The sequence below is a fragment of the Melospiza georgiana genome, chromosome 9 (assembly GCF_028018845.1).
Source record: "Melospiza georgiana isolate bMelGeo1 chromosome 9, bMelGeo1.pri, whole genome shotgun sequence".
In the NCBI taxonomy this organism is placed as follows: domain Eukaryota; kingdom Metazoa; phylum Chordata; class Aves; order Passeriformes; family Passerellidae; genus Melospiza; species Melospiza georgiana.
In genome coordinates, this window is record NC_080438.1 from 28,618,413 (window position 1) to 28,639,989 (window position 21,577).

The 21,577-nt window shown below is 42.3% G+C and overlaps 1 protein-coding gene and 1 pseudogene across 15 annotated transcripts in view; one reads left to right on the forward strand and one right to left on the reverse strand.

Moving 5' to 3' along the window:
* The window catches only part of FGGY (FGGY carbohydrate kinase domain containing), a 283,064-nt gene extending 278,483 nt beyond the window's left edge, over nt 1-4,581 (forward strand). For all 15 annotated transcript variants that reach the window (XM_058030720.1, XM_058030722.1, XM_058030724.1 and 12 more), the window contains 2 exons: nt 3,020-3,081; nt 4,405-4,581. In XM_058030720.1, coding sequence (XP_057886703.1) covers nt 3,020-3,081; nt 4,405-4,486 — 144 coding nt within the window. In that variant the 3' untranslated portion in view covers nt 4,487-4,581. The remainder of the gene's footprint in view (nt 1-3,019; nt 3,082-4,404) is intronic.
* Nucleotides 4,582-6,058: 1,477 nt separating this feature from the next.
* Nucleotides 6,059-21,577, reverse strand: LOC131086645 (uncharacterized; annotated as a pseudogene).

Below are 21,577 nucleotides of genomic sequence, written 5' to 3' on the forward strand. Positions count from 1 at the left end.
CCCCAGGTGATGCTGGAGAGTGGAATTCAGCCACTAGGACCGAGTGGATTTGAGTGGCTGCTGACCTTCCCAGCAGCAAAATGGCACCTTGTCCTGAGATCTTGGTGGGCCTTGGGGAGTTTGGTTCCCTGTCCCTTCCCAGGAAGGGAAAACCCTGCTGGGCTGTGTCTCTCCATGGAGAGCAGAGTGTTTACTGGCTTGTATCTGTCTCAGCGTTGACACTCCAACAAAAGATTAGAAATCATGAATGCATCCCTTTATTTCTGCTCCACAGTGCCTCTCTTTTTTCCTGTGTAAACCCTTCACTTGCCTCTTGCCCAGCCTTTAGAAACGATGATCAAATGCGAACTTTCAGGGTTTATTTATAGCATAGCCTTTATGGAAAGAGAGAAAAGAAATGATTAAAAAGCAATTTTACAAAATATTTTGTTTTAAGAGAGAATTCATTGTGTTTTAAATCACTGTATTCATTGTACTGTCTAGACTGGCAAACAAAGAAGATAGAGCGTCATTCAAATTAAGATTGTGAAATCCTTGGTGACTGGAATTATGGATTTGGATGTCAACCCTCAAACAAACTATTTCTGAACGGCAGTATTATCACTTTGCTATATTTAAGGCTTTGTTGGAGACAGAGCAGTGCACAAGGTTGATCCCATTCAGTAATGCAATTCTAATGTTCCTTTGTTTCCCGTTTCATTATAAATTCATATTTTCAATGTTCTGTTCCTCTTTGTCCCCAGAAAATTGTTGAAAAGACTCTCCTCTGGGAGTAAAGTTTTTTGTTCAAGCTAACAATGACCAAACTGACTTTACAACACAGAAAAACACACAACTAAAATGTGAATTGAGAGAGGGAATTAATTTAGGATATTTTGAGCAACACAGAATGGGTGACTTGTTGAAAATTGCTGGCTGTGTATTTTTTTGCCATGCTATTCCACAGAACCATGGCAGTCGCTGTGAGACTTTAATACTGTGGATTCTCAAAGGTCTGTGTATTTTCAGTAGATTTTAAAATGCCAAAGTATTTTAGAGGATGAACTGGAAAACTGATAAACTTGGAAGTCATCCTCCTTAGCTCAGGGTGGATGATGGAGGTCCAGCAGAAGAGAAGCAGCATTTTCTGGAAGCTGTAAGAGTAAAGCAGAACACAAGGGTGTGGAGCACCCATGTCACAGGCAGAACATAGCCTGGGAATGGTGCTGTGTCCTGGTCCTGAGTGTGCACAGACAGGGGAATGCAAAGTCTGGCCATCCCTTTCATTTTTGTTGTATCTGTGATAAGAAATGGATTTGCCTGTTTAGACACTTCAGATGTTATGGGTTTATTTTCATACAGTGTTTCCAGGGCAGTTCAAAAGGAGGTGTAAAGCAGGGAGCAGAAAGGAAGGTGACTCTTCCTTAGTGAGAGAGTGTTTCAGGGGGCTTTGTTTTCCCTAAGGCACAATGGAAAAGCAGTAGCCATCGTACCAGAGGGAATTGGCTTCTACTTTGAGTTGCCTTTTTTTTTTTTCTGAGTGTTCATTCATATTTTTTGGATAGACTGTAAATCCAGCTGGCCATGTAAGGGACTGGGTATTGTAAATAGGGACAATGCTTGAGCATTGTCAGTGTCACCTGTTAAAGGCCAGGGAATAAAATGCCCATTTCTCTTACTGGGAAGGATATCAGCCTTTCCATGGCAGTATTTTAATCTGGCTGCTGTGCAGAGTCTCAGTGCCAGCAGGCTCACATGTCCCAGGCAAAAGAACACACTATCTCTCTGCAAGTGTTATTTCAAGGGTGTTTCTTGGGGAACCCAAGTACAATCAACCTCTGCACCTCTGCAGGAAAATGGGCATATGAGAGCACAGAAGTGTTCCCTGCTGCTGTATCAGCACCCTTAGCAGAGTGGAGTCCTGACTGCACACCTGGCAATGCTTCTGCCTTGGTAGAGCCTGCCCTGGGCTGGTGACACTGCACTGACATTGCTCATCCCCTTGTGAAGTTCTGTGAGATCCTTTGCTGAAAAGTGCTGGATTAATGGAAAGCACAAATTTCACTAGGGCTGGTATTCCAGCCTGTAAAATCATACAAACCTTTTAAAAATGTTCCAGCCTTTTAAAAATGTTCCAGCAGCAGCACAGGCTGCTTGTTCTCCAGGGTCATCCTCGTTCTTAGACATTGCATTAAAACAGGTTCAGGTCCTGCATAGAAACTCTGAACCCTGATTTAGTCACACACTGACTCTTGAGTCCTGATCTTTAATGTTTTTAACATTCTCCCATCTAAAAGCTCTTGCTTTGATTCTCCTTGTGAAATCACTGAGTGTCTGCTGCCTCCACTGTATCTGAGAGCTCAGGCCTCTTAACTTTGGTGATTCTCGTTCCAGTGGGATTGCTTGGGAGAATCCATGGAAAATCAGCATCTCACAGAGATCAGAAAAGGAACCAAATTACTCATCCCTCTCCCTTCCACACATGGCTGTCCCAGAGACTCCTTCTGCAGGGGATTCTGTGAGCTCTGACTTTATTTTGGCCAAAAGCAGAGCAGGATCAGAGTTTGCCTCTTACACCTTTGTGCTGGAATGTGAGGGCTGCTGTGAGCTGCAGAACAGACCTTCGCAGGTTAGCTTCAGCTTGTGGAGAACCCCTGAGTCCTCTCTCACTGCAGGGAACTGATTCTTTCAGAATACGATAACAGGATCTCAAGTACAGTATCATTTTATTTGAGAACCCACCCCTCCAGGGATGCAGTGTTTAACATTTCCTTTAGTTAGAGTAAATAATAAAAGATAACTCTGTTCTGCCTGGGACTCCCAGTGAGAGAGTGGAACAGACTTTGGTTACTGAGGGTCTGCAGAGCTTTGTTCTCTTACTACTTTATAATGGGATTGAACATATTTGCTGCCATCTGGCCTGTTCAGCCGAAACAAAATACATCACTAATGTTCCGATTGGTTTTGAAACATCTTGTTCTTGTCAAAAAGTATTTTAAATCAAAACAGGCTTTTCCAGTTGGTGTTTGTCTTTTCCTAGGAGGCCATGGCAAAAATGGGGAAAATTGGAAAAGTTGTGCAGCCCAACCACGAGCATAAAAGGTAACGCTGGCCCTGGTGTGTTCCACTGGGAGAGTTCAAGGGAGATAAAGTTGGGGTCTGGAGATGAGGTTGGGTGGTGTCTTTTTACAGCCCTGCTCGTCTGCAGTAGTGCTTAGCATACAAATACTTTAAGAATCACGGTATATTATATTTTTAAGAATTGTTCATACTGTATTTCTAAGGATTATTTATATTAATTTTTAAAGCTTGATTATTTATATGATATTTTAAGGATCAGTAATATTATATTTAAAGCATTATTTCTATTAATTTTTAAGGATTATTTTCTATCACATTGTATTTTAAGGGTAATTTGCGTTACATTTTTAAGGGCTCCGGATCGCACGGGCGGCGGCGCGCGGGCTCCCCCTGGCGGCGGGTCCGGGCTGAGGGGACACGGGGCGGACATGGCGGGGGGACTCGGGGCCTGGGCCCGGTTCTGGGCCCCGCAGCACGGGACGCGCTCTGAGGGGCTGGAGCGTGGCCAGGGCAAGGGACTGGAGCTTCAGGAGGGGCTGAGGGAGCTGGGAAGGGACTGGAGCTTCAGGAGGGGCTGAGGGAGCTGGGAAGGGACTGGAGCTCCAGGAGGGGCTGAGGGAGCTGGGGAGGGACTGGAGCTCCAGGAGGGGCTGAGGGAGCTGGGAAGGGACTGGAGCTCCAGGAGGGGCTGAGGGAGCTGCGAAGGGGCTCAGCCTGGAGCAAAGGAGGCTCCGGGGAGACCCTTGTGTCTCTGCACAACTCCTGACGGGAGGGGACAGCTAGCGGGGGTCGGGCTCTGCTCCCAAATAACAAGAGACAGGACAAGAGGAAACAAGCTGTGCCAAGGAAAGTTTAGATAGGATATTTGGGAAAATTTCTTCATGGAAAGGGTTGTCCAGCCGTGGCACAGCTGCCCAGGGCAGTCCCTATGCCTGGAGGGATTGAAAAGCCTTGTGGATGTGGCACTTGGGGACACGGGGCAGTGGCAGCCTTGGCAGTGCTGGGGAATGGTTGGACTCGGTGATTTTGGAGGATTTTTGCCACCTGAATGAATTCTGTGAAGCTCTGATGTCTCCTCACTTTCTCAGCAGAGAACTCTGGGGACAACTGTCTGAGAATCCAGACTGGCTGTGGGGCAGTGAAAGGTGGAATTGCAGCTGGGAATCACAGCTTGGCTGGAAACTGCCCCAGCAGTGCACAGGGAGGGCTCTGACCCCGGCAGCAGCTGTACCCGGGAAAGAGTCAAAGTGTCTTTAATGCTAAGAGAAGCAAGTAAACATACATATTACAGGGGATTTAAATCTTGAAATCTCAGGCTTTTCTGACATTAGCTTTCTTACACAGATTTTATGACAAGAAATATGAAGTATTTTTGAAGCTTGTGGAGCACCAGAGAGAGTATCGCTCCATCATGAACAGCGTGTGATCCAGAGGCTTGGGAGCTGGGAACAGCAGGCAAATTTCCAGGCATGTGTGATGCGGGTAATTTCTTCTTATTGTACCGTCCATGTTAAAAATATTCTATTATCATTTAAAGTATATATTTTAATTTTTAATGAGAAATAAAATGCAGTCACTTTACTGTGAAACACTGGGTATTTTCTGTCAATAATCCCTGCACACAGAGACAAGGAATATTCATTTGTTCCACTCAGAGAACACAAGACAACCAGTTGCAGGTACCCCAGTGCCAGTATTTGGACTGGCAGGAACAGCACAAGGAGTAACATGATTCATTCAGATGGACTTGAGTCCATGGAGTCAATATTCACATAGATGGACTTTACACACTTAGCTTGAGAGAAATTCCTTTTTTAGTATTGGCCTAGGCTGCAATTCCCAGTTAAATGCAAACAGGAGTCACACAATAACAAAATTACACTGGGGTTATTTGGAAAATAATAGTTTCTGGCTTTTTTTAATGTTAGTAGTCAGCCCTGAAAAACATCTGGTAATTTTTTTAAAGAAACAATGCACTTCCTGCCTTGTAGTTCATAAAAAAGCAGTTGCTACCCTTTCCAAAGCATCCATTGTCAGGAGAAACAGCTTTACAAGTTCAGGGACATAATTAAAGACAATGAAAGTTGATGGGAATAAAATGATGAAACTTCTTAACAAAAAGAGTAAAAGAAGCAAGAAAATGACTCTGACGTAATGGGATATCAGAGCTCCCAACTCAGGGGCAGGATAAAATCTGTCAGCTGAAAAGACAGAATGGGAAAAAGCAATCGGAGACCAGTGTGTTGTAACCAGTAAGCATTCATAAATCTTAATATCTCTATTTTAATATGCAATTATTGTGTAAAAATGAAGTCCACAGACTCCAAATGGATAACAAAGGTACAGGTTATACAGGGACAGATGTGCAGGGTTGGCTGGCACTGCACCAGCACTTTTACCTCTTTGCAGCTCACCACAAACAACTTCAGCAAAGTTTCCATAAACTTCCTGCTATTTATATCATTATCCTCAAACTGGCCTTGATTTCTCTGGCTGAACTGGTAGCAAGACTTAGCACGAGGGGTGTAGGGAGTCAGGAAAGGGAACAAACAGTCACACTGCCTTGGTGTAAAATGTGAATGCACAGGCTTCAAGGACTCTCTGTGCCTTGTGTGGGCTTGCTCGACCCAGTTACAGAGATCTGTTCACACTTCTGCATGGCCTTTAATGCCTTCCTCCCCTTGTGATACTTGCACTTTATCATTGCATTTTTGTTCCAAGCCAGTGTGCCTACCAGTTTCATGTGATCCATTTTAAAACCAGAGCTGTGAGAGCTCTGTATCCCAGTGGCTGAGTAATCAGCTGTGATAACACAAACACTGCTGCAGGATTTTGCAGTGAGACTGCCTGACCATCCTTGTGTTATACAAGACTTAGCAAATTGTTCAGTTTGCCAAGTTCTCAAATTAAAATTTAATTCAAATTGAGCCAAGAAGTAAAATGTTAAAGCTCAAGAGTTCTAACACTCTTCAGCTGCAGGTCAATGGGCACTGTAATGTTAAACCCTGATTGTGGCTTGAGGCATTCTTGTGAATCTGCCCTCTGAGGGCTCCACACTGAGTGCCTTGGCCATGCCAAACGGTGCTGAGTCCTTCAGCTGTGGCAGCAGCACAGTGACAAACCCATCCCACTGGCCCAGTCCAAGAGAAGCCTCAGTCATGGCTTGGGGAAGTTTGGCCAAGGGCCCCAGGTGGGGTTGGTCAGGCCCCTGAGCTGCAGACCCTGCCATGCTCACCCCATCAGGTGCAACTTGTTGACAGATTTTTATCATGCAAATTGAAAGAAGGGAAGCAACCACCATGTCATCAGTTGCTCCAAGAGTCCTGCAGAGAGGCCCAGGCTTTGCTGACATGGAGAAGACAAAATGCTGGTTCTAAAGATGCAAAGAGCAACTCTTAGGAAGAAACTCCATGAGACCTACCTGGGTGAAGAGTCCTCACAAGGCAAGAGTCAGGAATGGCAGCCTGTCATACAGGTAACCTGCAAACTGAATGTTCACATGAGATTGGTTATTTTGTATTCTGATGCATTTCAGTTCCACATGTCTCTTAAGCACTTTGAAAGTTAAAATCTCTTGAATGCAGAACCTTTCTGTGCTGTCCAAATGCCCCTACACTGTTTAGTCATGGTACAGTATCCAGAGGAATCCTTCTAAAAGGGATCCCTGCTGCCCCTACCCTTGGATTCTGTATCAAGCAGAAAAAGATTCTGCTTGATACAGAATCCTCCTGGGAACTGGGATTCCAGCATTAAAAGGCAGAGCCAGTGTGAACTGTTTGGATTTGGCAATACCTTGGGAAAAATCCAGCTGCTTTCTACTGGAATCTGATTTGAAATTTTAGAGGCAAGTTAAAATGCTGCAGTTCAAATCTGAGTAATATTTGAAAGGTCCAGCCTGACCCTCTCTAGGTCTGTTTTTTAATTAACCAGGCTTTTCATGGAACACTGTGTTCTCCTCCCTGCTAGGGCAACTGCAGGATTTCTCCAGGTAAGAATTCCAGAAGCGCCTTCACTAGAAAGTTATGGATGCAGCAGGATGGTAACATTCCACCACAGTATTGCCAGTACCTGCATCAGAATTTAATTACACAATGGTACAGACTGGTTTTCCTTGCTAGGTCTGTTTCAATCCATTTGTTATGTGCTGCTCACTCAGTAAATGCTGATTTATAAACACTTAGGGGTCAAGGTTGGTTCCTTGGCTTATTGTGTTGCTTCTCACAAGAGGTGTGAAAAGCAACACAGTTCCACAATGAAGAACATTTTCTTTTTTTCCCCTATATCCAGCCTCACAGTACAACAAGAAACCTCTGACTGGGGCCTGGTGAGATTAGGAACTTCCATGCTGCTTTTTGTGGAATGTTACCCCAGAGATTCAATAAACTACACAAAAGCAAAATGCTGGAGGCCTGTTTGGTATTTCACAGAGTTGTTTGATCTGACATGTGTCAAATGATAAATGCAAATGGCTGCAGGATCATTCAAGCCCAAGTGGGTTCTGAAATGCTGTGGGAAAATTAGAGGATAAATAAATCTGATCCCAAGAGCTCAAGCTCATTGTTTGGCATGTGTCAGAATGCAGACAGAGGTAAATATTACCTCCCTGCAGGGAGGGCAGGTTAGTGCTGCTAACCAGGGACTGTGCCTCCAGTAGGGGGTCAGGCAGCAACCTACCAAATTAAAAAAATGAAGATATGCTGAACTTATTGGAGGTTATTTAATGTTTACAGGGAAATTGACAGGATTAATAAACCCTCTTTCTACAATGGACTGTGAAAATGAATGTGATTCTTTATTTTAATACATGCTTTTCCTATGCAAAGTGGCTGTGCAAAAATGGAGCCTTTGCTCTTCTACACTGGTATTTACAGATTTACAGAGAGATTTATGTACATATATTTTTTTTTAACATTTATATTATTTACAGATTTACAGCAGAGATTTACAGATCAGCTAGGGGAGGGTTTCCTTTCCACAGCTTTTTTCCCTGTGGATCTTACTCTGGAAGCTCCCTGGGTCATGGCTGTAGCCCTCAGGAATATGGGTGCCCATGGACAGAAGCATTGCAGCTGCATCAAGGTGGAGTTGTCCAGAGTGACTTCCAGGGCTAGTTATCCCAGATAAACCAGCAGGCACAGCCAGGAACAGCTTGTACCTCTGGAAAAGCCAATTGCCACATCCTTTCTTACTCAGACTGCTGCTGATTTCCATGTACAGCATAGAGCGAAAGGGGGCAGACTGTGAGGACAGTAAGATTAGGCTGCACATGCAGTGACAGCAGTGAGTTAGTGCTGGTCAGAAAACAGGAAAATTGAATGTCAGGGCTGGCACCACCAACAAACCCAGCAAAGCACAAACAGCATCTCAGCAGAAGCAGCACAGCTTGAGTGGCAGCTCCGGGGCACAGCGAGCAGTGTGACAGGTCAGGGAAATAAAACCTCTCAACATTTCAATGATGCAACTTGACAGGGACCCCAGTGAAAACAGCAGCACAACACTGTGCTGCCATTTTGATGGGATTGTTCTGTTGAGCTGAACAATGATCTTTGTTCTTAAAAACAGCCAGTGAGGAGTTTGTGAGCTGTGCTGTAACAAGAAGTCTCCAGGAGCCCTCAGTGCAGGGGTTCTGCACCCAGCATCACCTCATCTGTGCCACTCAGAAAGGGAATTTGAGACAAACCATGTTTGAAATCTATAAAAAAAAATTTCCTGATGCCATCAGTTACATCATGTGTACAAGGACTGGGAATGTGAAATTTGGCCCAAAGGTATTTTTATGAACCTCGCTCTGACTTGTGCTTTTTGCTCATTTTCATTTGAGTGCAGGGTTTTTCTTTGTGCCTCTTGTGTTTTGTTTGCACACACAGAGTGTTTGGCTGAGCCCACAGCTGTGTTTATTCCTAAATCCCTATCCAGTCTGTATGAACCCAGTCTGGCACTCAGGTTCCAGCTTCTCCTTGAGCTTTGTGTTTGACACCCCTCACCTCTGACTGGCTTTGACTCCCTGGGGTGGTGGATCAAAGTCTGGGGATCCCCACGGCTGCAGTGCTGGGCCTGGGCTCAGTCCCAGCGAGGCCAACAGGGCACTGATGGATCCCAGAGTCCTTCAAGGCCTTTCACAAAAGAATCCCATGGAAAGTAAGATTTGCTGCACTCAGAAACCTTTGTTTGGTAGAACAGGAAAGGAAGGACTCCTCTGAAGTTGACCCATTTGTGCTTCAGTGAATTTTTCATAAAATTGACAAAATCCTGTTTTAATCTATCCCACTCCACAACCTTCTGAGGGACTCTGTAGGTTTCTATAAAATACCTCTGTGGTTATTGTTAATTAGAAAAAAATAATATTGCTGAAGGATCGCTTTTCAGTTGAACTTCCTGAACATATGGTTCAAACTGAAGCTGAAAAGGAAAACTTCAGGACAAACTGTATGAATTACTACTAATAATAAAATCAGACATTTTTTATAAGTCCACATTAATCTTCTTTAAAAGCTTTGGGTTAACCACATTTTTTAAATGAAACTTTTACCGGAGCGGAATTTATTAAGAGAGCTCAGTGTTGCCTTAGCTCTGTTCCACGGGGCATCAAGAGAAGTTTTATTACTGATTTCAGTCACAACAGACTTAGATCTACACAGAATGGTTTTGATAAGCCCAATGTAAAAGTTTTATTGGTTTAAGACATGAAAAACAGACATGTTACAGAGACCACTTCTACTCTATAAACAGCCATAACATGGGTAATGCATCACACTGGAGTCAGCGCTCCAGAGTGTAAATAATGGTGTGGAGGGAAGGAAAGCCTGGCCAAGTATGTACAGCTAAGAAAAACAACATAGACCCAGCTTGTATATGGTACTTCTCCTCTACAGATCTCAAAATTAAATACAAATAAAGTCTGTATCATTAGGTCATACAGATGGAAAAGGGAAAATTAACCAGGCCAGGGAAAGAGGGAAGTTGATGCTCTTTGTTGTTATGTCTATCTTTGTACTTGAAACTATAACTACTGAGGCATTATTTGAAACAGGTTTTGAGGCCATGTGGTTGCTGTTTGTCCTGGATGGGTTCTGTTCAAAGTCTCCTTTTCCTGTATGTTATAAAACAGTGTTAGAAAAACATGGAACAACAGGAAGTATTACATGGTGTCTCCCAGAGGTGTCCCTGGCTGTTGGGGATCCACTGATTTGTTGTTCTCTCAGAGGATGGGCATAGTGGCAGTGGTGATGTGGGGCTGTGCTCTGTTATCTTTATCCTAAAGATAAAAATGTGCTTTTATTGCATCAGCATTAACAACATGGCCCCTTGTTCTCCTTTGTACTTATATCTTTTTATAGTGTGGTGAAAAAAGTGTGAATGGCTTGTAAATATAACTTGCACTTGCTTCAAGGTGCCAAGCTCACACTGGCTCCAGTGGTGCAGAACATGGGCCTTAAAAATCCTGAAATCCCTTTATAAATGCAATTATGGACATAGTTCCCTCCACTATTCTGTGCTTCATCCTTGTATTCACTTGGAAAAACTATTTAAATGCTGTAATCCCAACCATATGGCTCAGAGCCTCAAAGAAGGCATTTAACAGACACGTTTGTCTGCAGAATTAGGGTTTTACACAGATTATCCAGTGACTGGAGATGGGATACCTCCTCTGGGGGAGGACAGGAGCCCACACCAGGGGCTGCCTTGACAGAAGGACCCTCTAAATCTGTTCTGTCCCTTTCCTGTTAAACAGATCCTGGGCTGGAATAAACAGTTAGTGAGCTTACATTGGGATGAGATGTCTTTGAACAATTTTCCTCTGCAAGACCACACAGATTTCCTTAAAAACAGTAAACAGATTAAAAAACCCTTTATGCATGACTAGAAACCAACTTACTGAATTGTTTAAAATGGAACTTCCACTACTTTTGTTTTTGTAAAAAGCTTTTACAGGACTGCAAACCAATGTAATTATGCCTAGATCACTGCTTTATTTTTGGCAAATGTTTCCCATGGGAAGCAGGAATGTGGGACAGAATGAGACCCAAGCCTGCTGTGTCCTACTCCTGATTTTTACCCATAGAAATTAATTTTATGGGACAGCTGGATTTTTATGCTGCTGATTAAAAAGACAAGTTGTCTTCTCAGAAGTGAGTTCATGCTTGAAGATGAGACTTCATGTTTGTTACATCTCAAGCTTTCACACTTACAAATGTGATTATTGCGCTGTTGGTTTTTGTAATAGGTTGGGGGTTTTTTGCATAGTCAAATACAAATAGTGGGATTTTCTAGTGCATTTTATCCATTCCACAAGTTTGTATTGTAATTTAACAGTATCCTCTGAGATCATCTGTTACTTTTTGGCTGCTTAAGACTTCATGGGCATTTCAAAAGCCGCACCTTTATAGATAAGAAAGCAATGAGCAAATAAAAATACAGTTCCTGATTTTTCAGGGAATATAAAAATGGGATTTCTCCTGCTTCTAGTGAGGGAACCTACATTAATTCCAGGGAGAAGGGCTTGGTCCTGGTTCTTACACAGGCCTTGAGATTGTTGCCAGAAGAATGCCTTGTTTAGTAGCCTGTGTAAGCACTGCCTGCACTGTCAGTCCACAACACTTCCCACAGAATAAATGCCCACAGCTGGTTTCTGCTGGGAGAGGGGCTTGCTGGAGGCAGGTGGGGCAGCTGGAGTTGCTGTGGTTCCTGGGAGAGATGTAGTGCACAGTCTTCACAAAATTAGTAATTTCATCAACATATTCAGTTCATTAATAATAATTTCCTGTGATTAGCAGAGAGTCACAGAAACTCAGCATAGATATCACACAGAACTAATTGTCACTGTTTCCCTCCTCCTCTGCAGTTGTGTCTGTCACTTAAATGTACTGAAATAAAGTCTGGTGTGTTCTCTGCCTTCCTGGGATGCCAGAATGGGATTCTCTCTGTACCATAAACTGAATGGCAAAAAGAATCCAGGTGAGTGTTCATGAAACCAGGTCTCTTGCCAGAGCCAGGTCTAAAACTATGAATTCACCAAATTAGTAATTTTAAATCAGCACCATTCATACCATTCTTTCCTCCTGTAATGAGGATCTGTAGATAAGAGCAACTGGAAGTTTTAAAATAATGTGCCATGACTTTGATTCAATGATTTTCAAGGGCTTTTCCAGCCTTAACAATAGTGTTTCTATAACTAACAATAGTGTTTCTATAACTACTGGAATAAAAAATCTTTCTTTACTGTGAAGTTATAAATGTATTTGTTTCCATCCTCAACAGAAAAATGTCAGATGCCAAAGGCCTTTTCATTGTTTTCAGATTTTCCTTTCCCTGCACTGATAAGATTCTCTCCTGCAGAGATAACAACCACACAATAGCCCAGCAAAGGATGGCTGGGTAGGAATAAGACACCACAGAGATGGTCAGATCCAAGTCCAGGACCCTGAACTCCAGGCAAGCAGATTTTATTTCACATGGTGGCACCTAAAATTCATCTGGCACATCCCATTCCATTCTGACTTCCTGTGCAGGGCTGGGGGGCATTTGCAGATCCAGAACATCCTCTCAGCTGGCCAGGCAGTGATGGTTTCTGTCAGCTGCAGCCCAGAGCAGTGGTGTTTACCAACACTGCACACACAGAGGCTCATTAGGTATCTACTCTATTTGTGCACAGGAACAACACCCACATTTCTTTAGCTTTGTCTCCTACAACAAAGAGAACAAAATGTGTTTCTGGTTATGTGATAGATACGGAGTCAAGGGAAGCCCAGCATTCCCAGACTGTAACCAATGGAAATTCTGAAAGGCTCCCTTGCCCTTTGCAACCTCAACAAGTTGGAATCTCTTGTGTATTTTGTATTAGCTTGTCTTGTACACTAATTAACTTATATATGACTCCTAGGGGACAAGTGATTATGGTTTATTTCCAGATGACTCATGAGCAAGTCTGCAGAAAGAGAGTTTGTGCTGCTCAGAAAACAGGAAAATGGAATATTTACTGTTGCTGATGATACCAGTTCTGGCTGCTGAGCTCAGGCACCAGGCAGAGGGGCTGGAAGCTTGTCAGCTTGAGTGCAAGGGCCTGTTGAGACCCTGCAAATGCTCAAGCTCTGCTCCCAGAGCATTCAGTTAGGACTGGGAATTACAGCAAAGATCCAGGCAGTGCTCCTGCACTGTGTGAATAATATGTGTGTGTGTGTAGGAAGTATAAAAATCATTCAATCATCAGTCAGATCCAGGATTGTCACACCACATTTTTAATTTCCTTGTGATCTCTCACTGATTGAGTGAAGCAAGGTGGGAAACTCCATCAGCTCTTGCACGATGACCAGGGCTGGCAGATCCAGAGGGAGCAAAACCAGGCAGTTCCTTACATACACAGTAAAGCCAAGGACATGGTTATGGATGCTATGGAACTCCTGAGTCCAGCAGGTCCCAAGGCAGGGTGGGCCTGGTTTCACCTGGTATGGACATTCCTCCAATTGCATTAACAGAGCATTTGGGAGGAAAAAGGAACTCGGGGTCACCCTCAGCTAAGACATCAGTGGTTTAGTCTTGTCCTGAGTCAATCAGCTGGGAAAAACATGCCAGGTCTGTCATTTATTTTTAATAGATTATCTGCACATAATCAATTTTCTGATTTATTGAGTCCAAGCACTCCCAATGATGCTGGAGTTGGCTCTAACCAGCATCAATGGTTATGAGGGGCCCGCCCAGCTGGATCTGATAGAAGGAGAAGACAGATGATATCTGAGATTGCTGTAGGGCTGCCAGAACTAATTTACCCCTTCCAAAATCCTGAGCTGGCCTTTGAACATTTGAACTGTGATTGAATTAGAGATTGATTGTGGCAGTCAGTGTTTGTGTCATGAGGCTTTGAGGTTTTGATGGCACTAAACAGTCCTAACAAAATAAAATATTTAGCTTGACTTTGCCTAAAATGATAAATTTTTAGGGAGCTTCCTCTCTTGCAGTAATTCTGTGTGTTATTTCAAACAGCACTATTAAAATTGTCATTGCTCCTAACATTTTAGGCTGGAAACTTTGCAAGTGCCCTTAGGAATGACTATTTTACAGTCTTATATTTGGATCTGGGTGTCTTTGGTGGTTCTAACCCATATGTTGCTGAGAATCCTCAGCCAGAACTGAATGATTAAATGTTTAGTCCAGTAGAAGTCAATTTAATTCATTTTGAGGAAATGAAAGGAAAAAAGCCCAACCAAAACTAAACTCCAAATGCAGAAGCAAAAACAGACTTAGAATTCAAAGACCCAGAGAAAGCCTTAAAGTTTTTCAGGAATCAGATCCTTATGTTTCTGTTCCTTTCTCACTGCACAGCACAGGTGTTCACTGAGGTCACATTTCCACAGGTCAGATTTGCAAAGGAATTCTTCATGTAGAAACCTCACCAGGGGCCAGGCTTTCAAACTGTGACAGTCAGATTTTTGAGAAAAATTAGCTTTTCAGATCTGGACACATCTTTTGGCTAAAAATGAAAGCTGTGCATTTCAGAAAACAATTCTAGTAGAACTCTGCAAATCCAACCCCATTGTGCTAAACCCCAGCCACCAGATTTGATACATTTTTAATTCTTGCCCACAAAAGGAAGGCGTGAAGACTGATCTGTTTGTTGGCTATGAAGCCAGAAGCTCCTGGGTATAAACCTTTATCTCTGTAACACAGCTCAGCTCAGAACATCTTCCAGTTTTACCACAAGGAAATTTAGCTCTAAAGCATCAGTGGTGAGTCTGTTCTCATCAGCATCTTTGAGGAGAGGTATTAAAGTTTAAAAACCCTCAGCAGGTTGAGTGCTCACAAACATTTATTGGTTTTTGCATGAGCACATGGCATTGTTCAGTAAAGCAGCCCCTGCTTTGAGGTTGGAAGTTCTCAGGGAGGGGTGACAGTGGCACTTTGCTCTGGCAGGGGAGCAGCTGCTCCCAGTCTCACTTACAAGGCCAGTTCAGGTGACAAGGGAGGCTGCACTGGACAGCTCATGGTTTGGCAATCCAGATCTAAACTAACCATAAGCAAATTAAAACCAGGACATTTGAGAAGGAAGAATTCATTCATGTGGATTTTCCAAAAGTAATCTAATGATAAAACATCTAAATAAATACTTCAATTATTTATTCCTAATCAGTCTAATGAACACTTCTTACAGTGGTCCAGGAGACTTCCATGAGGTTGAGTTTGCCATTCCTCTTAGCAAAAATGTTTCAGAGGAGCTGAGTCAGTGACACTGTTGGTGTGGAATCATTCTGCATGGCAAATTATGCCTTATTTGCCAATTAATAATTTAATTTCCCAATTTAGTTTCCTTTATTTGCCTATTATTTATTTAGCTGGCAAGGGATTCTCAGGTTTTTCAAATTATGAAATGAATTGTAGTTTTTTTCCATCTGAAATTAATGCCCTCCCTTTCTAAATCTTCTCCTTTAAAAGACATTTAACATCATTGAAAAAGTACCTGAGCCCAATAAAAAACTTGCATTCCTATTTTTAAACATTAACTTGAATCAAGGGCACACTGTAGGTATTTTGATCACCTGACAGAGTAGCAGCTTATCAGTGCTGTTGTGAAACATCTCTAAAACTTGCCAGACACTTGTGATACTTTGGAATTTCGTAACAGCAGACTTGGTTGTATAATACAAATTTGTCCACATCCTAAGTGAAGTGCAGAATTTAAGCAGAAGATCTAACATGTTGAGGTCATTTTTAATGATGGGAATTTATATGCCATAGGGTATTTATTCTTTGTCCTGCTGTGTGATCCTTGAGAAAGGTTTGATTTATGTAAAGGTGTTCTTCAATTTAATGCTGTAAAATTGATAAGGAAATGTGTTCAGAGCTTGGTTTTGTGCAGTGTTCACCATCCTGATCCTGATTCAACAAGGCACTGAAGCACAAGCCAAATATTCAGCCCTCAGGTAACACATAACCTCTTATATGTCAGTAATATTGGAATAGAAATACACTTAGAATAGAAATACTGCCCCTGGCATTCCTGCTGAAGCACTGATAAGCTAAACAAAGCACTTTTCAAAGCCTAATAACCGGATGGGATTTGTAGCATAAACAATGCTCCTTGTTAGTCACCAGTCCCCAGGGCATCTTCCTCACTTTGTTACAGATAAATTAGCAACAAATGAAATGCTGTGTGTGATTTCCTGCCCTGGGTATGCCTGTGTGCTCGCGTGCCAGTGTGAGAGCTGTCATTTATTATTTATCCAAGAGCATATTCACGTCCATAGTGTGATTTAATGACTTATTAAAGGTGCCAGACTGGCAGATGCAGAAACTGGAGCAGTTTGGTTGTCCAGAGAACGTGGTACAGGCAGTGACATCCTCTCCAGGATGTTCAGTGCTTCACCCCAATGGACTCCCCAGATCTCCAAGCACAGCTCTTTGTCTCCAGCCTTTTCCCAGGTTCTCTGCTTAAGGTGTTAAATTCATAAAGGCTGCTAGCAGAGATGTCAGTCCTGTGTTTTTTAGACAGGATTGCTGATATTCTAGAAAATGGTTTGAACACATTAGGTCAGTCTGTTTTAGCTAGGCTACTCAAGCATTGGGTTAGTAATAACAAAGGTGAAACCCCTTCTAACTAAATAATAGCAAAAGATATTATTTGTAAAGGTAGAAAGAGCCCAGATTTCCTTCTGCTCGCCAGGGGCTGTGTGCTGTGGCTCTACTGCAGTCACTCAGGCCTTACCACAGACACACTTGTCTTGGAATCTGCAGACTTAATTCTGCATTGTTTGAAGAAACAGGATTTTGGGTTCATTTTTTATGTCACTCTAAGCCTGTTACAGCTCAGTTGTGTTGTTGAAAGCACTTCCCCCGTCCCCAGGTACAGCTGGATAGCAGGGAATCTTCTCTTACTTCCATCAGTACACAGGCTTCAATGGGGAAACTGAGATTTTATTTGGCCTAACTCATTGGATTTGACCAGAGAAAGGCTGTTAAATAACAGCAAGGTTCCTTTCACATAGCTCCAGAATATTTTGAGGAAGATAATGAACACAGGAAAATCCAAACTTCTGTGAATGTACATTAAATCAGTCAATCCATGATTACCCCAGGCCAGCCATTCCTGTTGGCTTGCTGACATTTTTGTTCTACTACATGCCTGAAATTTGGAATCCTGGATCCATTTTGTCTAAATTGTAGGTTGGGCTTTTTTGGTGCTTGATCTTTGGTTGGGTTTGTAAAGCACAACTGCAGTGCCAGGACCAGTGTTTGCTCTTAATGAGCTCCTTGTTTTGGCTCAGGAGTTTGAGCTGGCAAACACTGCCATGCCTATTTTAGTTTGCACAGTTGAATAGTCCCATCAAAGCCAGCAGGTCTGGACATGCCAACCACTGGCATTGCTGCATTATTAATTCCCAATTTTACACATCCAGTCTCTTGATGTACTCCACAAAAGCCTACCTAACCAAAAAGGGAGCCTGTGAGGTACAAAGATGGGGCTGAGAGGTGTGAAGGTGTGAAACACTTCTGGCACTGTTCTGAGCAGGGCCTGTGTGATGGCCTTTGACACAAACTGGGGGAGTTGGACTGAGATGACACACCTCCAGTGAGTCCCATCTGTGACTGAATTCCATCCTGGAATGTGAGAGTGGGGGTTGCTGGATATGTAGGAGGCTTCACAGAGCTCAGCTCAGAACCAGTGTGCCCCTGGTTCCTGTGCCTGAGCAAAACAGAGCAGGTGTTGGAGAGCAGCATGAAAGCAAGGGAGAAATCTATAAATGCAAACAGAAGGGGCAGACAAGATTAGCCTTTATCTTAAACACAAAAATATTGCAACCCCACTGGCAGTCTGTCCAAGAGGGGCTCGACCCCTGCTGTGGGAGTTGGCTTTCCCTCTTTGGAATATGCCATAGCAAGAACCTTCAAACATGAAAGAAAATGTGTTCAAAATTCTGAGGCAAATTGAAGTCTATTTTCAAATAAAACCAACAAAAATTACATTGATATAGAAATTATGGGAAATCTGAACTTGGTTTTGACAGGTAGGTACAAAATAACTTGTTTATTTAATATATAAATGTTGCAGTATCAGGACAACTCACACTTCACACACCTCTAGTTCTCCTACTGTCACCTGTGGTTGGGTTTGAGACACTGTTGTGTTACTCAGTAGCAAGAGGTGGCTGTGACATTTTCTATTTTTGAACACCGATTCTTCTACTAAAAATACCTTTTCAATACTCCATTTAAAAGTATGCCTTTTAGTGCTTTTCACACTAACTTTCAGATGTTGAGAAAGGAATATTCTTTAATAACTTAGCTGTTAATTTTCCATTTTAAAATAATGATCAAGTTACTAACATTTTATTTGGTGAATCTTCTGTGCTAGTAATAATGTTTCTGAGTAATAAGATAATGGTATATAATTGGTAAAATGGAACATAGAGTTCTGAAATTTTTTTTAAAGACATTAGAGATATTACCAGAATTCATTTCCCTAGCAATACATACCAGTACCCTGGCACAGAATCAAAGGGGTTACTTCTTGGAAATTGAGTTTGTGATTTCCTTCATCTTGAAAAAAAACACGTTCCTGATCTTACCTGTGGATTAATCCCTGACTGTGGTGAGTACTGGAGGTATTTGGTGCACAATATTAAGTGTGAGGATAGTCTCAGGATCAGAATCTGTATGGCACAAAACTGGGACACAAACCCACGTGCCAAACTGGTGCCTTAGGAGTCACCTTTTCAGCCCACCTGTGGGAACAGGACCTCAAAGGGTCACTGTGTTCATGACCAGCAGGTCTCTGCCATAGTTCATATCCCAATGCTCCATTTTTTGTCCTGGGCACAAACTGAAATTGTATCCAAGACATTTAATACATGTGCATTTGCAGAGGGGCTGCTGCCCTGACACTGCCAACAGTTCCATGATGTCAATGAACGTCAGCCGGGTAATGTTGGAATTGCCAAAGCCCACTCTCACTTGTGACCTTGTTCACTAAAAAAAGATAAGGCTACTAAAATAGAAGTTCAGATATCAGTGAGAAAGTAAATGAAAAGGCAGAAATAAAAAAGCATAGATGGGAGATGAACAAATGTTAGGGAAACAAGTGAGGCAGTGAGAACGGGGGAGGGAAGGGTGCAGTGCCAAACTGGGGTTTTGCTGAGCAGAAATGAGGCTGTGGAGGTGTAAATATTTTATTCTGTTCAAGTAACTGTTCTTAAAAGTTGCCAGTTCTGAGATTTTTCCCTGAAATTGTTGAGGCAGATAATTCCTTAAGGATGTTAGCATTTCTCTCTTGCTGGATGAAGCCTAAAGGTGCAATTACAAGATCTGGTCACAGTCTTTTTCATAAATGTAGGTCAGTAGTTTGCTACTTCAGACTTGGTTTTAATGAAATTTAATAACATATCACAAATTTTGGTTTCATATTTTCTGTTTCTGTTTACCTTCCTCACTGGCATTTGATAAACCTTAACAATTATTTGGAAAAGCAGTTGTTATTTTTTTCTGCAGCTCCTATAGTAAACAATATTATTGTTCTGTGTGAAAGGTGTGCATGCATTTGTGCTCAGTATATACACACTGTACCACATGGGCTAAGATAACTCTGTCTGGGAGTCTGCAACCAAAGAGTCCAGAAATTACTCCAGTCAAAACAAAATTAATTATAAAAGACTAGAAATGCCACCCCAAGCCCTGAGAGTTTTAATGAGATGCCTGTTTCTTACCAGCATTAAATCTGTGGGGATAAGGAAATGTTCACTGAGTTAAGATGTGCTAAGAAAAGTGTAAAGAAGAGCATAAATGGCTCAGGAATTTCAGGAATCCCGCTGGCTTAAACACTCTTTTATTTAAAGCAAATGTTCTCATAGTTGAATGACTTCCAAGAAGGGCCTCAAGTGATGAAAGTATTTCCATCTAATGTGAAAATACTTGAAAGATGCTTATTCCATGTGAAAATATTGCCACCTTTCAGAAAAGCCTGAATATGAGACTCCTTTAATGAAGATACTCTCAGACAAGGTATTGATTTTCAGAACATATAAAATATCCAGAATTCCTACTATTTTGATAATAAATAGATTTTAATGACTTTCATCTCCTATAGCAGCCAGGGAAAATATTTCAGAGTATTTCACAAAACAGATACTTCAGTAACAGAGTGAAACATTTTACATTCATCATCCTGACATTGCTCCCTTTTCCCTCAGGGCATGACTGACCTGGAAAGTACCACTGAGCATCTGCAGGGAAAAGCAATGGGGAAACCAAACCTGTAGAGACAAGAAAGGCACAAACAACTCCAGTGCAGAGCAGTGGCTTTTTAATTCTTATTTTATGATTTTTAGATGTTCACTTGTGCTGAATGATATTCCATCTAATAACTTCTAAATTGGCCATGTTTGGAGAATAAACAGATAGTCACTGCTTTCTTCATGAAAGCAGAGTAACTTCCAACACACAGCTTGATCCAAAACTTGCAGGAAGGTGCCAGGGATTGTGACAGGGTGTGAAGGGATGTGTGGCCCAGCAGGTATCAGAGCAGTTTGTATTGTGCAATAATTCATTGCACACATACTGGGAATTGGGTTGATTCTGGTTTCTGCATCGGAAACTTCAGATGTGCCTCAGTACTACAGAACACCATGGGGGTCACTGGATGCTCCTAAAGCTTTTGCAAGATGCTCTGGAAGTGCAGAATTCCAGAAATCAAATCAACCGAGCTACTAAATGTGATTGGAAAGTGGAGGTAGATTTTTTTATCTTCTTTTCTGAAGGCAAGAAATGTGTAAGTACATGACTAACCACCAAGGGTCAGTGTTCAGTGTTTTTACATTCTGACATCTTTGTTCCCACGTGCTTGGAAAATCCCTTTTAGATTAGGATTTTCCAACAGTATTTTAAAACTACCAGTGAGATGCGTATGTGCCAAACAAAGTATGGCAAAATACAAGTGTCTGGATATGGGGCTTTTGTCAGCCAGCTACCAAGTTATGTCTGAACTGAGTATTGTTCATATTCCTGGATATAACAATGTAAGTCCCATTGAAAATAAAAAAAAACACCCTAGGAACTGGATTTTATTTTTATGAATAGCAATTAAGTTATTGTAGCAAATGCCATTCTTCTGTTCTGTTAAGAAAGTTGAGACAGCTCTCACTGAGAGAATGTCAGGTGCTTTGTCAAGATGGCAAGGGATGCACTGTCAAGAGGAGTGAGCACATTTTAAATAAGTTCCTGTGGAGAGAAGTAATTTAACCTGACTTTAAATCATAGTAAGGGTGGATATCAGCCATCAGGAGACTGAGCTGCAGCCTGGCTGGCCTCCCCTGTTTCTGGGATGTTAATATAGGTCATAATCCTTGATTGGCACAAACCCAGAATGTACTGACAGACATTCATATAAACTGCAGCTCGTGAAGAAATCTCCACCCAGGCTTACACAATAAACCCAACCCACCTTAGCCCACATAAGGCACAGAGATCCCTTTGTTCCCCTTCTGCCCCATGGCTGAGCTCCAGGCACAGCTGCCCAGGGCTGGGGAGCTTCCGACAT